The 17727-nt window shown below is 37.2% G+C and overlaps 2 protein-coding genes across 3 annotated transcripts in view; one reads left to right on the top strand and one right to left on the bottom strand.

Annotated features, from left to right (window-relative positions):
• Positions 1 to 17727, bottom strand: part of LOC137973792 (phospholipid-transporting ATPase ABCA1-like) — a 67687-nt gene that overhangs the window by 37229 nt on the left and 12731 nt on the right. The window contains 14 exon segments of the mRNA XM_068820678.1: positions 649 to 1021; positions 1719 to 1784; positions 2479 to 2583; positions 3085 to 3180; positions 3693 to 3854; positions 4676 to 4797; positions 5065 to 5237; positions 6683 to 6818; positions 7810 to 7909; positions 11019 to 11134; positions 11808 to 11912; positions 12810 to 13053; positions 13721 to 13895; positions 17352 to 17517. Coding sequence (XP_068676779.1) covers positions 649 to 1021; positions 1719 to 1784; positions 2479 to 2583; positions 3085 to 3180; positions 3693 to 3854; positions 4676 to 4797; positions 5065 to 5237; positions 6683 to 6818; positions 7810 to 7909; positions 11019 to 11084 — 1399 coding nt within the window. The 5' untranslated portion in view covers positions 11085 to 11134; positions 11808 to 11912; positions 12810 to 13053; positions 13721 to 13895; positions 17352 to 17517.
• Positions 11604 to 17727, top strand: part of LOC137973793 (F-box/WD repeat-containing protein 9-like) — an 11951-nt gene continuing 5827 nt past the window's right edge. Inside the window, exons 1-4 of one of the 2 annotated variants that reach the window (XM_068820680.1) lie at positions 11604 to 11833; positions 13348 to 13866; positions 15944 to 16199; positions 17387 to 17508. In XM_068820680.1, coding sequence (XP_068676781.1) covers positions 13376 to 13866; positions 15944 to 16199; positions 17387 to 17508 — 869 coding nt within the window. In that variant the 5' untranslated portion in view covers positions 11604 to 11833; positions 13348 to 13375. Of the gene's footprint in view, positions 11921 to 13347; positions 13867 to 15943; positions 16200 to 17386; positions 17509 to 17727 lie in introns of both variants that reach the window. The other variant, XM_068820679.1, reaches the window with a different exon arrangement.

Raw genomic sequence — 17727 nt, 5'->3', positions numbered from 1 at the left:
CTTAACTGCCACAGACGCATGCCAGGCACTGCATCTCACATCATGATGTTTTCAAACAACTATCACAATGCAAAGCAGTCTGTGACGTCAACCCGGTATTGAACCCATTCCTCTTCATTGCTCGGCTTTGAATCAAAGTAATTGACCACTTGTCCTGTCTTTCAAAGCCAATAAAATAGTGAAATTTCAATCAAAAGGTGCTAAAAACAACACAATGTATTTGGGACGATTTCAGAAAATATCAATAAAGTGGAAAAGTGTGTTCAGGTGATAGGCACTTTAACTTACAACATCTGAGATGAATACTTGCAAAACTGATTGGAAGTTTGATGTTTGTGACAGTTTGCAAAAGGAAATGATTGTTGGATTAAACGTCTTAAGGAAAAAACTGGATAAATGGATTGGATTGTTTCCAATCAAGTACAGAATAAGAAAAAATAAATAATTCTATACTTAATAATACTTATTGATATCTTCCCTCCAAAGCCAACAAAACACAAAAATGCACAGGACAAATTCTTTCAAGCACAGCTGAGAAGTTGAGCAGGGACAACCCAGAACAAATTCACCTGGTGAAATCAGAACTTGAACACCAGAGCTGTGGCATGTGAAATCCAGATTGACCAGACAAAATCTGTTTTGACGTACCCTTGCGATTTGTAGTGTTGTAATTAAGGTCAAAGCAGGATTTTGATGTTTGGTTCTTGCCACTGGATCTTGAATCTGAAACATCAACAGCAAAAAAGCGCGACAACTGCGGCATCCTCCCTGACAGCTCATTTAGGTCAAAGCCACCAACGAAGGTCTCATTGGAGAGTCCACATGCAGCAGCCAATAAGCCCACAGCACCTCTGTATGGTGCACCAGTGTTGCTGCCATTATTGCTGTCATTCACATTGTCACCATTTTCCAGTCCTGGTACTCCGCAGAAGGTTTCCCTGAAACTGCGATTGCGCTGGATGTCCCCCATGAAATCATTGTAGTCTCCCGACAGTTGAGAAAAGGATTCCAAAGCTTGTAGCTGAAATTTGATTGTTAAATTACTACAAATTAAGAAAAATTGCTGGCTAATAAAATCACCTGTATTTTCTCCATATTTTCCACATAAAAAATCCCACATTAGGAACCCAGATCTCTCAATGTGAGAGCCAAAAAGTAATGTGAGATGCCAAACTAAAGAGGGTCAGTATCATTAAATTACATTGCTAACACCAATGTCGATATTTATATGATTATGACAATGAAAGTGAAGATGAAAAAGGTGATGTCGAAAATAATATTCTTGTGATATCCTTAACCTCAAGCAGTCCAATAGGCTTTGCACTACAAACAAAGTTGACAAATTCAGCAGGACAACTGGCAATCACGGATATTCATGCACGCATTTAGCACCTAACCATGCAGTAGCTTGTTGAGTGTTTGAAGTTTTGTGTCCTTCTTCCTACTTCCCTTTCTCTTCATTAGAAAGTGCGGCTGTCACATTGCATGCACATGAGCATGCAGGCCACATGACTGGTTTCCACAGGTTTCTAGCCAAAAGAACAATGCAAGCCCCTGGTTTTCCACTGTACATATGCATTCAACCTCTCTTCAGCCGGGTACAAGTAGTACAGATGTCACTGACTAAAGTTGCATTGCACTGAACCACCCACTGGAGGTCAAACCCTCAATCAGGTCCTTTTTAATAATGTTACAGTAATTATTAATGATTGACTTACATCTTCTGTAAGATTTCCCAAGTCATATGATAATGCTGACAGAAGCCTGGTTAAATTTTGTCCATTCTACAAAACGGAAAAAAACATTTTTTTAATCAATAACAGACAGAAAATCCACCCATAGCCTTCTTTTGACATTTCGTTCAGATTCATCCTGAATGTTGAGAAACCGTAAAGTTTTCCAGATGTGGTCTGCAACTGGAGAACCAAACAACAGACAATACAAGAGAAACAATGCACCTGGCCCTGATAACAAAAGAAGCTATGTGCACAGGTCGTAGGAACCAATGAAAATAGTGGCCTGGAAATATAGCTACAGGATTACTCTGAATGTGAGGTTGATCAGACACTCTAATGAACTAACGAGACAATGTTAACAAGTTCGTTTATTCATTTCTCCTGTTTGCGTCCTCAAAGGCTTGTCGACAAGCCTAATTTTACCAGTAATTACCTATTGACACCACATCACACAAATCATTACTAAAGAGGTGGAACCTGACAACTGGAAAGTTGAGCCTGCAGCCAGGTCAAGCAGTGTTTGCCTTAATGCCGCATGCTCAGAATCTTTGGAACTCTTTTAGTGGTTAGAACTTGTTGTGTTGTTCATTTTGGTTGTTACATAATTATACATGTACATGTAGTTTCATTGTATAGTTGTGATTTCAACATTAAGATCAAGTTCACACATGGGTTCATTTCATCCACACACAACTTGAAGGATCACATTTCCCTGATAAACTGACATAAAAACAAGGTTTACCTGATACTCATCTGTGTTGGGCCATTTCAGTTGATTTTGTACCTCAGTTCCTATTTTACCCAGCACAGTGCTATTGAGATTGCACAAAGCTGTTTTCACCTCAGTCTGGTAGAAAAAAGAAACGGAAAAAAGGCAGACAAGTTGAAAAAAAAACCGTGACTGATTGATTTTATATCCAAAAAAATCTTTCAGGTATCATCTGTTTGCCTGTCCAAAAGACAAACTACTCAAAATGCATTTGGTATTGACCCTATGACAATGTATGGATAATGTATTGGAGTACTTGAAAAAATGTATCAGGTTAAAACAGTCAAATATGTTTTAATGGGGTTTTAATTTTTTTTTACAATAATATTACTGTAAATCAGTAAGATGTAGACAATCATTCATCACTGTGTTTCGTGACTCTAGCTTAAAACGAGGCTGACCTCCATCAAGCAATGCATTCTGATTGCTGCACAGCGTATTCCGATTTTTGTTAATGAGGTTGACACTGTGAACTCACAGTACATGTACACATTGACATGTCTGTGTGATTGAAAAAAGGATTCCGTTTCTTTAAATTTTATGAGGAGGACATGTGGAGCCAAAACATTTGTTACACACCACATTTGGTCCATTTAAGATTTCTTGAAGATAAAGCGGTGAACTTGGATCACAGATAACCTCCTTCAAAGCTGTTCCACTGATTACTCCTTGTGACTGTAAAAAATAACCACCAAGTATAAATTATAACAAATATTGTTTCAAGTTGATTTTTTGAATTATATAGTCGGAAAACACTGTATACGATATTTATTGCAATCTTTACAATTCACAATCAAAACTCTTAAATATAGAGTGGAATTATGGAATAATAATTATTGCGATCCATTTTGCTGACAATTTTCTCCAAAAATGGATTGCAGGACTGCATCAAAATGGCCAACAAATCTAATGATAAAGTTTCAACTTCAGCCTAGTTCAATGTATAGATTTGCGAAACTTATAGCCTCTGAAGGAAGAGAGGATATTTATTTAATCATGCAAGCAAGAAGATTCTGAAGGATCATTTTAATTTTCATGAATTGACCCTCCTGTGAAAATATTAATAATTTTTCTTTAATAATTTTTCTTTGAGTAGAGAAACACATGCACTGTACACTAGTACTGTGTGGCTGTTTCATGTAGGTACATGGATAAAAACTTTCAACAAAGCAGTAATAATTTCATACCCTTAAATTTTGTGCAATTTGCATCAAAGCCAGAGCCACAAGCAAATTTGCTTGCTGGTAACCAAATGGTCCAGGGAATGGAAAAATGTTGAGGGGATTACTTTGAAGCCAAGGTAGTGAACCTTGTGGAATCTGTGAAAAAGGCTGAGTTATTGCCACAATCTGAAAAGAAGACCAAAAAAATCATTAACTTAATGTCTCAGCATCATATGAGTCGCAATACTGTAACCTACCGTAAATCCCAAAAAAAGATGAATTTCACACAGAGTTGATGCAAAAATACGAAAAAGGGGATGAACTAGATTTCAATATACAAAAATATACAGCTGCGCACGTACAGTACCAAACTGAGTAAATCTTTTCCCTCCTTAAAGAGTGATACTTAAATAGATTTTACTGTCTATTAAGCATCAGTTGATTTTACTTGTCATTAGGGCAGTTCAGGAGTCAATAGGTTAATAACCTCTACCTCCACTGAAAATCTATGTCCCCGTTAATACATAATGATTAATTATTTAATTAACCCTTTGACAACTATACCAGCCAGACAGTATTATACTCTGTCCAACGCCAGACGATTTTACTCGTCAGTGGGGAATCCCCAGGGGTCAATGGGTTAACCCAATGATTTCTAGGAGTGAGACTTAATCTGTAGACCTAATGCCAGACAATTTTACTCGTCAATGAGAGGAAGTTTAGCCATCAATGGGTTAATTACATGTAATCCTTGATTAAATTTTAAACCCTGGCCCAGGTTGTTCAAAGCATGGTTAGTGCTAACCAGTGTTAAATACCATGGAGATCAATAAAGGTTTTGATATCTCTTAACCTAAATGGTTAGCACTAACCAGGCTTCGAACAACCAGCCCCTAATGATGATGACGATAATGGTGATGCTGATGATGACAACAAGGACAATGTTGATGATGAAAGTTGATGGTGGTGAAGACAATAAATAGTACATGTGAAAAAGAACATCTCACTTGTTGCACATTGACTGTGCTGTTGAGGAGCTCAGTTACTACTGTGGGGCTAAGATTTGTAGAATTGTACAGAAACTGCTGAAATCCAGCAGGATCCTTAAGCAATACCTCTAAGGGAATATCTGTAAAAGAAGAAAATGAAATTGAATTGAGCCAGGTGAATTAACCCCATAACAATAAAAACAAAACAAATTGTGTTCTCCTGCACTTTGGCAACATATGCAGATAGTGATAATTAAAAACGTTTATTCTAAGTTAACGTTTTCGTTGTTGCTGATGATCTGTTGTTTATGCAGGTAAAATGAATCAAAAGTGCATGTAATACAAAACTAAACTGCTTAGTTTAAAAGGAAAAATGCAGTTGTTAACAGCCTGCTACAGTGACATACCTGTCAAATTATATTGCTGCCACTGTAATGGCCTTGATCTATTACCAAGCAAACGGGACCAAGCCAGTTGATCATTTTCATATCTACTGTAGTCTGAACGTAACCTTAAAATCCTCTCCCTTAGACTGCTGTTGGCTATTAGGGGCATGGAATCTTCAATTAATCGACTTAGACTACAAAAAAAATAAAAAGAAAAAATTCACTTTCAAACCTTCTTAACCCATTTACCCCTGGGAGCGAGACTATTGATTTTTCTCTGTCTAACACCAGACAATTTTAGTCATCAATGAGGGGTGGTTGAGGAATCAATGGATATCACAAGGATAAATGAAATTTAAAACCCCACTGTCATTGTAATGTCTTTTGTGGCTTGCAATGTTCAGAACAAGAAGCCACAGGTAAACTGCTGTAATTACATGTACTGTATCTTTAGGTCACCCTTTCCTTTTGGAGGGCTTTTTTCATTAAAAGATAAATGACTGATTTTGATGAGGTTTTGACTTTCCCTATAGATAAGCCTACGTAGTTGACCTGGCAGAGTCGGGGGTTAAAAGCTCAGTCCTGCAGTGATAGAAACTCTGTATGAGTTACACATGACCCTTAAGGTGGCACTGTAACAGACTATAATCTCATCTCGAAGGAGTTGCAAGACTTTAAGTTTCTTCTATGATGCTATAAAAACTGGCTTTAATGCCATCGCATTAAGAGACCACCCCACCCTATCAATGTTGAAAGGCTAGTTTTCCAGTACCATGCAAAAGTAAGTTGACAGTCCCTTTCGAGCCTTCATTCTCGACGCGATCCTCGATCCTCGAATCTCGCGAGGACCGAGGATCAAGGATCGAGGAAAGACAATCGAGAATTGAGTCCAGAATCGAGTCGAAGGAATTGAGAATTAAATTTTAATGAGCTGGTCCCTTGACTGATTCCTCGATAGACTAATAGCACAAACGCAACTGGGTAAATAAATAAAAGAAAAGCCTGCCAAAGTTTCTCAGAGAATGTTGTTCAGGAGTAACACAGAAAACCGAGCGAGTTTAGCCCTCTTCCGAATCTGGTTGCTGAAATTGGGAAAAATCACAACAAACGACCCTATTCTGTGCGATTGTGAAGGAGATAACTATTTTTCGGCAGTATGATGGAACCATACTCAACAATCACATGGTTTGTAAACAGTCTTTGACACTATCGGACCGGTATTGACTGGTATTTCAAGTTTACTCCATAGGCTTCTAATCACGAACGCGATCCTCCCGACAATTTAGCTGTGACCCACAATATAGCTTGTTAGTGAAAATTATTTTTCGTAGTATTTCGAGAGAGGAAAGTCTTTGAAACTATATGTATTCTGTAAGATTGCAGAGGAGGTACAATGTAATTATTCTTCATCCATGTGATCGAAGCATACTTGACAATCACACAGACTTTGCCAACAAAGTCAGAATTGACGTTGCAGTTGGAAGCGGCGACATGGTGAAGATTATTAACCACACAACACAAATCTCTGCCTTCAAAATAAACGTCATAATAGCTCAAGCTCTGCTTTGATGACAAATCACAGCACGATAATTATGTGGCCAATATTAGGTAAAGTAAAATTACTGCAGTCTTTAAATACCTAGAACTTCTTAAATTTGGCAATCCACTTGACAACTCTTCTGGATCATTTGTCTTTGCTGTTCTAAAGTCACACAAAAATGATCTCACAAATGGTAAAGCACCAGCAGATGGGAGAGCCCTTGGTCGATAAACACCTGGTAACAAAAGGTAAGGATAAAGCAATTATTATTACACTGTATATCTCAATGTGTTTCCCCAAAACATTATTGTTACAAACATAAAATAGTTACAAACAACTGTTGATGGCAATAATTTATCTTGCTTTTGTTTTACATTGCAGTGACCAAATGCATTATGTGAAACTTTATAACAGTTCTTGAAAAGGAGATTGTCTGAAGGAGGAGAATGTCTGAAGGAGGTGATCGTTTGGAAGAGTCAGAGGATGAAACTGGCGATAACAGTGCCAAGGTTTAAAGTGATGAGAGTATATAACCGAGAAGATGATGATAATAATAGTGTTAACATTGATTTTCATGTCAATTTTCATTTCAGCTCATATCAGCTTTATAAGGCAAATTTGTCCTTATAGATTAAAGATGGCTGCAGATTCCCAAAGGGAGCAACTGGTGTGGCACTCAAATTTTTATGTTTGTACATGAAAATCTTGTGGTTCAAATTTTTCCTTGGTTTAAGTTTTTTCAAACCAGTTCAATTTTGATTCTTTTTTTATCTAATATTCATTATCATACTCTGAAATAAAGGAAACCAAAATTGAACCAGATGCACAGAATACATAACTAAACTTGCTGTGAAAATGGAGTTAAACATCACATCAGCCTCAAAGCCAATTTTTCTCGATTCCCATTTATTTTCTTCAATCTTTTTGGGTTTAGTATTTTACTAGTAACTACATGTCAATCCTAGGGGACTATTTACCGAAAACATCTACCATGGCACTACAAAGATTTACGATGCCAAAACAATATCATTTACTATTAGAGCTACATATAATGCCCTGGAAAACAAAACACAGCTCAGTTGGACAGTTATTAAATAAGGCACTGTAAATGTCAAGTTACTGCACACGTACGCAATGCGTACCTATTTTTTACTGCAGCTACAACTTTCACATTTTTCAATTACAATACACTCAATACAAAAAGCATGTTGACATTGTCTACTTACTATTTGGAATGTTTGTGGCACCATATCTTGGCTTACTCCGCACTATGACAAGAATTAGAAAAAGAAGGAGAGGCCATAGCAGCTCCACTACATTCAATAGCTGAAAAAAAATTAAAAGCAAAAAGTTTAGTATCATGATACAAGCACCTGTATTAGCTGATTGACAAGATTAATCCAGTGCCTGTGTGGTTGGCTCATAAATTCTGTGCAAAAAAAAAATTACATCTGTGATTGTACTCAGGATTCTCAAAATTTCGAACCTGTCACTCATAACAAACGGTTCATGTGTCACTTGTAAGTGTTACGGCTTTAAAATTGTCCCTATCAAGTAGATCAGTTTGCCAATCAGTTGCAGTGTTACAGCTGAAAATAGCACAGCAACGGCCGTTAAAAATTCTGATGAAAACCTTGGTACTGAAAGAGATACATGTTACATGTAGATATATAGATAGATGTGTAGATAGATATGTTTATTCACACTATTCTCTATTTTCAAATTCCCCATAATACACTTTGTTTGCCCCCCAAATTTTGCATAAACTATTGTTTTCAAATACTCTTGGGGACACTGCATATTCCCAAGAGCATTTGAAAACAATGGTTTATGCAAAATTTGGGGGCCAAACAAACTGGATTATGGGGAATTTGAAAATAGAGAATTGCAGATTGATAAATCTGAATTACGGAGACGATCAGACATACAAAACTACACTAAAGAACACTATAATTACAATAAACTGTTTAATATATGAATCAATATAAATTAATTTAATATTAATTATTAAATTAATATTAATGTTAACTCTAGTGAATGAAATGAAGAGTTTATAAATTATTTCAATGTTGACTCTGGAAAAAATTTGAGTGCCCTTTTGCGGGAGTCGAACGTACGACCTTCTGATTACTAGTTTGGATGCTCTATCACTGAGCTACATGTATAGAAGACTAGTGGCAGCCAGGCCATTAAACTTGGTTCATGGTTCACATTGCATTCGGAGAGTCAGGGTGGTTTTGTGGTCCTCAACCAGGGATCACGTTAACACAGAAATCGTGCATTTTTACGCAAATAAAATCCAAAAAATGCATGCTCGAAATTTTAATGCATCCCAGGACGCAAGGCACTGACTTAAATAACTCACACAACTTGCTTTGATTTGTCAGTATATTCTGTTGTTTGTAAAACTGTTGGAGCAATCTGTGATCATAATTGAAGTTCTAAGAAATGGGGTTTAAAACATCTAAAAAGGTTAAAACTAAAGTTTCGACCGCCTTCTGCGGTCTTCTTCAGAGGAATGTACTCTGCAAGTCACAGAGTGCAAATATATAGCAAAAGACGTCACTGTTTGTTGCTCCTAAGGGAGGAAACCAGTGATGCGTAAACCCTTGGAAAGGGTGCTCTTTCATTAACAGAGTTCTTGTCCAAGAATGAATGTAACGGCTCTAGAAAAAGCCTTTGTCGGCCAGTCCTATGCATATGCGTCAATATTAATTCCAAGTTGGTTACTCTCTTTTTCTCATAATTTAAAACATACTCTATTTCTTGCCGAGGGTCACCAAGATTTTGGGACCCCCAAAAAATGCTTGGGACCCCAATTTGGCCGAACATGCGGGTCCCAGGACCCTGATTGAAAAATCCTAGTGCCATCCCTGTCAACCACTCCTCCCGCCTCTGTGACCCAAATATGGGCTGAGTTTCAGTTGATCTCAATCTGACTCCAAGGGTTTTTCTCCGGGTACTCTGGTTTTCCTCCCTCATTCGTTGAATTAAATGAATTTATAAAGAACTTTGCTATTACAATATATACATAATTACACCCGACCATTTGTAAAATTTAACATTGCACTTTGAACTTGTAAGATAAAAACAGTTGTGATCCAAAGTTTATGCATTTGAATAAATTTTCTGCTAGTTAAATTTGAGATATCCAAAACAAAATAGTCTTGTCATGAAATAGGTCCAGCCTGATGGTAAAGTCTTCATACCGCTTTGCTACACAACAATCATCTCTAAATTGGTGTTATACACATATATCGTGTAAAATGAGATTGATACAACATATTTTCATCTTCATGCGTTGTTTAATTTTGTTATCCAAATTATGCACAAATATTTGAATTAATTAGCAAACAAGTAAATGCCATTGTTCTTTCTAAAATCTAAAATATTGAACGTAACGGGTCTCTTTTACATTTTGTTGAGTCACATCTCGCTGCAAACCTTTGTTCTATTTGCATAACGATTTTTTTTGGTTACTAAGACATCAATACAGCTACGATATTGACCACACCGGCTAAAAAGATCAAAATGATCAAACTCAACAATTTATGCAACGTCTAAACTTAACAGAATCCTTGTGAGAAAATAAGTGTGTCCAGGCGTGAATCAATTAATTGTGAAAAAGAATGTTTTCGCGTTTATTTGTTTAAATATCCGATGAAATTAACTTTGAATCTTGCATTAATCTCTCTTGGTAATCAGGACATTTTGTACTTCCTGTTGGATACCCAATCAAAATAAAAAACTGAGCAATGGGTTCAGAATTTTTTGGGCAATATGCTCACATTAGATATCAAAAATAGAAAGACATTTTAAGAACTATAAATTTCAAACAGTGGCCAGATAGAGCAAAAATAAAAGAGATTCTAATTTTACGTCAGAGGAAGAATGGTTACGTCATCACCAAGGGAAAACCGTTCTCGGCACGATGAAAAAAATCAAAAGTAAGGAAAATTGGTCTTCGATTTACAATTTCGAAAAAGAGTTCTTGTAGGACTGTGATTGAAGTATTAAATAATGACATATTTTTGAAGGTGAAGATGAATTTCTAGCGAAAGTTGAAGACGAGCGAGGTCAATAAAAAATTAACCTTTTACAACATGCAAATAGTTCATGATCGTCAATGCTGAAGTTTTCATAAAAAGAACACAAATGGAATTGCACAATTCCGTTATTCTAAATTCACAACCAAATGGGTATTACAAATGTAGAAGAAAAGTAGTTCGCGGGCATTTTCACAAGCCAAGTCGCTAAGAAAAATCGCCACAGGTACCATGGCCAGCCGGTATGCAATGCAGCAGCTGCTACTGTACAACCAAATCAAATCGACCTCCAAAAATCTATTTCCAGCAAAAATGAAACTTTAACTTAAGGCAAATACTGAAAATACACATGTACAACACAAATCTGGGGTGTTAAAAGTCTCACTCACATGTCGACGCCTTCGAAGCGCAAAGTTCTTCCACACAAGCAGTTTCAGCTGATCGAAGAACTTCATTGTAGTAGGCCCTGAATGCTTCCTTTAGATGCTGCTATTACTTCAAAGTACTGTGGGAGAATATAAAAAATCCTTAGGTGTAAATGTCAAAGAAGACAATCAGAAAATAACACAAAATTCTCAACCGGGACTTCGAAACGCTGCGCACCTAATGATACGGAACACAACAGGCAATTCACACGAAAGTCTATCTTTTCTCCATTAGAGCAACTACCCGGGTATTTTGGCTTTGGGATAGAGTATCTCAACACTTTGAGAATCTTTCTTGTATCTGGATGTAACACAGCAGAGAAATCCACACAATCTAATGTTACAGTGACAAAAGCGCCATTCACCATGCAACTAAAAGAGTTTCCTGTTTCCCTGTTGTTTACAGCATGAGTGGAGAGGGACTGTGTACTGCTATGTCATCGCTAACGTCAATGACGTATAGATTGCCAAATCTTCGGCAAACAATCGTTTTTATACCGTGATTTCATATTATTAAAATATCCCCAATTTTTAAATTTGAAATGTCGCCATAACCAGCGGACGAGGAGAAAACTTAAATAAAAGAACTGAATTTGCATTTCTGGCTCGAGTTTTCGAAAAACAAACTAAACGAATATGATGACGTACACTTCGTATAATTCCGTAGTTCCGGCAAGACATCTCCGAAGCTCGTAACCTCCCGCCTATTTTGGCTGCAAAAACCAAAACAAAAGGTGAAATGAACTTACCAACCTTAACCGGTGAAGGATTTGATGCTCGTAAGTACATTAATGCCATTGTTTCTTCTCTAAATAGAGCTTTTGAGGATTTCAAAAGCAGGAAATCGTCTTGAGAATACTGAAAAGGTAACAATATCATTGATTCGTAAAATAAGGTCATAAAAATCCAGCTGGGATTTTCATTACGAAGTTACACGTAAACATTTGTTCCTATGCCAATAATTATTTTTTTATATTAATCCTTATTATTTCCCTTTTCATTTTTAATGTCTTCACCTCATACAGTAATATCTAACTTGACATAATTTTTAGAGGTTACAGTACTTATGTAAAATATCTGAAACCTCAATTAGGCCAGTTTCAGGCCACTGAAGTACTAAAGAATTGATTGGCAGATGATAATAGTAATAATAATTGTTCTAGAGCGGTTTTCAAATGAGTGTCGTAAAATCAAAACCAAAGTAATTACTTTGGCCAATCAAAAATGACTGAGACAATCCAGTAAACCAATCAAAACTCGAAGTAATTAAATGTAGCCGACACAAAGAGCGGGAAAAAGTGCATGCGCAAGGCATTATTGGTTTTGGTTTCAATCACTTAGTGAAGTAGTCATAAACCAAAGTAATTATCTAATTACTTTCGACACTCAATTGAAAACCACTCTAATTATTGCTATAATCATTAGTATTAGAGCGGTTTTCAAATGAGCGTCGTAAAACCAAAACCAAAGTAATTGCTTTGGCCAATCAAAATGCACAGAGACAATCCTCTAAACCAATCAAAACTCGAAGTAATTACACGTAGCCGACACAAATCGCGGGAAAATGTGCACGCGCGAGCCATGATTGGTTTTGGTTTCACTTCTGATTGGTTGAAAGAATGGCGCGAGAATTTTGAACCAATCATTGAGTGAAGTAATGCAAAACCAAAGCAATTTACTAATTACTTTCGACACTCAATCGAAAACCAACCTGTAATTGTTGTTATTATAATTACTATAATTATGATATCTCACCTGTCTGGCAGATCTCATACTACCAAAAGCAGGGCAAATCCATGGACTAAAGGTGCTCCAGGGTTCCCTCTGTTGTGTCACTTATCCATCACCTTCCTCACAATCCTAGCAGCGCCCAAAGCAGGCTTTTTTTTTTTTTTGCAAGAGTCAATCATTGTGACAATTTGTACATACACTGTATGTGTTTCGTTCATGTTTACTTCATAGTTGAGCTGGTAATAATCAACAACAAATTGACATAGGCCTGGAATTTGAGAATACAGTGTAAGGCATAAATTGTCGGACTTGGACAGTGATGGGCATGTGGACATCACTTGTTTTTAAGTTCAAGTGATCTTTTGATGTGGTGATTTTCTTTGGGACAATAAAACTGTTAAACTTGACACTGGGCTTGTGCACCTCATTGATATCCTCATTATTTCTTATTTACAAATTAATGTGACAACGATGAAAGTACAGGAAATAACAGTAACAGTAACATTTCATTGGTATTTCTGCCTCAAGTAAGTGATTTTTGCTTATGTCTTAAATCTTGCAGCTCTTTCCTGGAGTTCATTTTTAAAATAATGGACGACCCCGAGTTCAAAGAAAGCTACAAAAATGATTTATTTGTTCAGAATGGAGAGACCAATGATGCTCTTTCAGAGGAGAAAAATGGTACTTATGAGTCAATTCCAGACCTTCAAGCAGAGAACATGACTCTTGTTAACAAATTCAATACCAGCTTTTGTCCCTGTGGAGATGACTGTGTACCAGCTAATGCTATTACAGATGAAACCTCAACAACAAAAAACATGAACGCAGCTGACTGCAATGGTTATGCTAGTTGTGAAATGTTTCAAAGGACATCAAAAAATCCCTGGTCACTTGTAACTCTCCCTCCTGAGTTAATCCTGGTGATTTTTTCATACCTTGATGCACGATTTACACTCCGAGTGCTGACCTGTGTCTGCAGACTGTTTTATAATTTGCTATCTCCAGAATCAAGCTGGAAAACTAGGTTTGGCAAACAGTGGCCAAGGAGAGATAACAGAGAAGATTATGATTATATATCCAGGTTTGTAACACCACACTTCCTTCATTAACCTGAAAAGTATAGAAATAGTATCGGTGTTGTCTGTGAGAGAGTCTTTAAGAAACCCATAGACTCCAAGGAGTGAGACTTGATAAATATTATTCTGTCTAATTGACTGAATGCAAAAATGGCTTGTAACAAATTATTCTTTTGTCTTTGTGTTAATTAGCCTGACGTTAACACATGCAAAATTGAACTAATTTTTGGCTCTAAATCAAGGCTACAATCATGGACAAAAGTTTTGGGAAGGTAGCTTCATTTTACAGATAACCCCCCTCCCCCTTTTCAATGTTGTATTTTCCAGGGGTAAAAATGGTGACTTTTCTTACCTGAGGAACTCCAACATTGAATATAGGGGAGGGGGGCCACAGGAGCATGCTATTTCCCAAATACTTCAGCCAATAGTATGAAAAATCTAATTCGGTGTGAAGTGAACTGATGCCAACAACCTTCCCAACAACTTTTGACCACGATTGTAGTCAAACAAATTTTCACATTATGACAAAAATATATATATTTTTGGAAAATAAACTTGGAATGCAAGTTATGATGCCATAAATCAAATGTCACTGGTGGAAAGCAAGTGTTCTCCTATTTCCAACAATAATTATTATTACGAAATGCACTGAATATTCAGTACTTGCATATCAGTTAACTGATTACAAAAATGATAGCCTTGCAACCCAGGGGGGGGGGGGGGGGGGCCCCCCATAAAAAATGGGGAGGGATGCTCGTCAGAAATTTTAAATTAAACCCCTAAAGGAGACCAATCTTGGCACGGCTCAGGCTTTTTTTGACCCCTAAAAGAGACCATATTAAAACACAGAATGATATATAAAAAATACTGTAACAGTGACTTTTAAAGGTGGCAAAGACATTATCATCTAGTACTTTCACCAACATAAAAAAATGTGTAAGTCACAGCTATATATGGGTGCATTTTGCTGAGAACACCCTAAGTGAGACCAAGATCCGAAATTTACACCCCTAAGCGAGACGACAAGCATCCCTCCCCTTTTTATATGGGAGTCCCCCCTGCCCTGCGACCTTACAAGTGCTAAGGAGGAAATTAAGCAGCCTGGTTTACATTTTATGGGGCAAAGTTGGAGCACTTTTTAGAGGTCAATCTCTTTTGCCAATAATTTTATGTCTCATTAGGGGTGCAGGGCTGCTGTAGTGGTAAGGGCACTTGCCACCGCACACCGGTGGCTCAGTTGGTTGAGCACCGGGCTGCCATGCGGGAGGTCGTGAGTTCGACTCCGGCTGGACCAACACTCAGGGTCTTAAAATAACTGAGGAGAAAGTGTTGCCTTTGTAATTACATCTGAATAATGGTTAGACTTTCAAGTCTTCTTGTATAAGGACTATAAACCGTAGGCCTGTCTCACAAACCTTCAATGTTCATAAAACCTGTGGGAAATTAAAAATCCTACACACTAGTCAAAAAGAGTAGGGCATATAGTTCCTGGTGTTGTGGTCTGGCCTTTCCTTCAGCAATGTGGTCGGTTTGGCGTAATCTTCTGAATGGACTACTGATCAATGAGACCACATAACTGCAAAACAGACAGTAGTCAAATTGAAGGAGTCCAAGTGCTGAAACTGGTAAAAAAAAATGTATATATATATATACCGGTATATATATATATATATAATATATGGCCCAGGTTTGATTCCTATACTCGGCGTCATTTTTATGGGTTGAGTGTGTTGGTTCCCTACTCTGCTCTGAGAAGTTTTTTCTCTGGGTACTCAGGTTTTCCCCTCTCCCCAAAAACCAAAATTTGATTTGATAAATTTGTTGATTTTGGTGTATGGTTCCCTTCGCAATTAGTGTTTGAGCGCTAGAAGACTATAGACTTAAAATTCCTTTTTAAATTTTAGACTTTGTTTCATATAATATAATAGCTGCAATGGGTAAAGTTTGTAGGTTAAATTCTGCTGGAAAGATAAAAGTCAGGGAACAGGATGTGTTTTTCCATAAATTATATCACTTACAGAGAATCTTTCCACTTACATTAAAGATTGTTTGGCATTAAATAATGAATCTTCTTCTCCACAGCTGGAAGAGACTGTGTGTTCAACATGAGGATCTAGACAACTTTTGGTATGATCCTGTCTCCAGTTTGGATTTTTATCAACTAGGAGACCAACATTTTGCTCCAGTGGATGCGGTTCACATTATGGACAGCGCAGACTTGTGTATTTCAGGGTCAAGAGACCGTACCATTGGGATCTGGAGTTTATCAGCTTTGACTGATCCTTATGAGCCAGGATATGCAAAGAAGTCTTTCAAACAATCACTTGATGGCCATAGGGTTGGTAAATTGGGTTAAACAACTTTCTAAAGGTTAATTTCCATTGAAACTGACTAGTCTACTGTTTGATAATTATGTAAGTGCCATTGCCAATAGAGGTTTTGCACGGCAGCCATGTTGCATGGCAGGAACAATAGATTCTTTTTCCTATGGGAACAAATGTTCTTTCTAATGCAAAACATTTTCATTGTTCCTGCCATGCAATATGGCTGCCGTGCAAAACCTCTATTGGCATAGGAGAGTCTACAGTGAGCATGCATGGTCTCTCTGAAACAGGACTTACGGTACTTATTGTGCTTATACAAGAAGACTTGAAACCCTAACCATTTGCAATATATTGTCATGATTGCTATTAGGCATCACTTTCTTTCTTATTTTAAGACCCTGAGCGTCAATGCAGTCAGAGTTTGACATTCGTTTTCACTTTAAAAGCATATTAATAATCATGGCATATTAATATTGTGCTTGTGTTTGCATCGCTAGTGAAAACCAGGTTTTCAGGGTGCAGTACTTGCAAAAGTGTGAATGCTCTTACTTATGACCATGCAAGTTGTAGTTCAGATGTCCATGTTTGTTACGAGTTCGAATGTTTTGAGGAAAGGTAGCTTGCAAACTAAACTGAACGCAGGGTTGTCGGAACAACAACAAGAAGATTTATTCCAAAATGAACGTAGTTTCCACAAAGTCAACTCTAAACAACACGTACTCAACAAACTTACATGGTCTCCGCCAACTTGAATTAACACAGCTTCTGTCACACTTGACTAAACACGACTAACGCCAACTCTCTTCGCTTGTGAAAAACTAGTTAGAAAAACACTCCGCTTGGACTCGTCTACTTATATACTCTGACAATAAACTTCTAGAACTTTCTAAATTAGTAATCAATCTAATTATAGAAAGATTACAAAACACAGCGATTTAGAAACGCTTACGTACAAACCTAAATATAAACAAACTACGAACTCTCGCGAAGCTTCTAGACAGTAACGCTAGTCACGCAACGCTATTTTTCGTAACAATATTAATAGTGATCTATCTATAGGAGACTCAGGAGGAAAGGTGATGGGTGTCACCCCAGTTGGTAGCAATCAGGTTTTTCCCGATTATGGACTATTCATCATTATTTTAGTCACCAGGATTAAAATTTACCATTGTCTTCACTAAAATGTTTGTTTCTCCTTCAGGGCTGGGTATGGTGCCTCAGTAGTGATCCCACAGGGTCCCCCAGAATATGCTCAGGGTCTTGGGATAACAAGATAAAGCTATGGGATCTGCAAGGATCCACTGCTGAGATGACGACTATCAGGTGAAGTAACTGCAAAAGTCAATTCATTACATACATGTAGGTTGAGGATGATCAATAATATTAATATTACAGTTCTCGCAAGAGTCTTCCAACCATCTCATTCTGTCAGTTCCTGGTATTACATCAGAATTTAAAATGTCTGAGAACTTTAACCACACAAATGATGATGTACCAAAAAGACCAGAGTAGCTGCCATACTTTTGGAGTCTTCCACTTGAA

Source organism: Montipora foliosa, chromosome 10, assembly GCF_036669935.1.
Source record: "Montipora foliosa isolate CH-2021 chromosome 10, ASM3666993v2, whole genome shotgun sequence".
Lineage (NCBI taxonomy): Eukaryota > Metazoa > Cnidaria > Anthozoa > Scleractinia > Acroporidae > Montipora > Montipora foliosa.
Note: the sequence above shows the minus strand (reverse complement) of the source record. Positions and strands in the feature narration are given on the sequence as shown.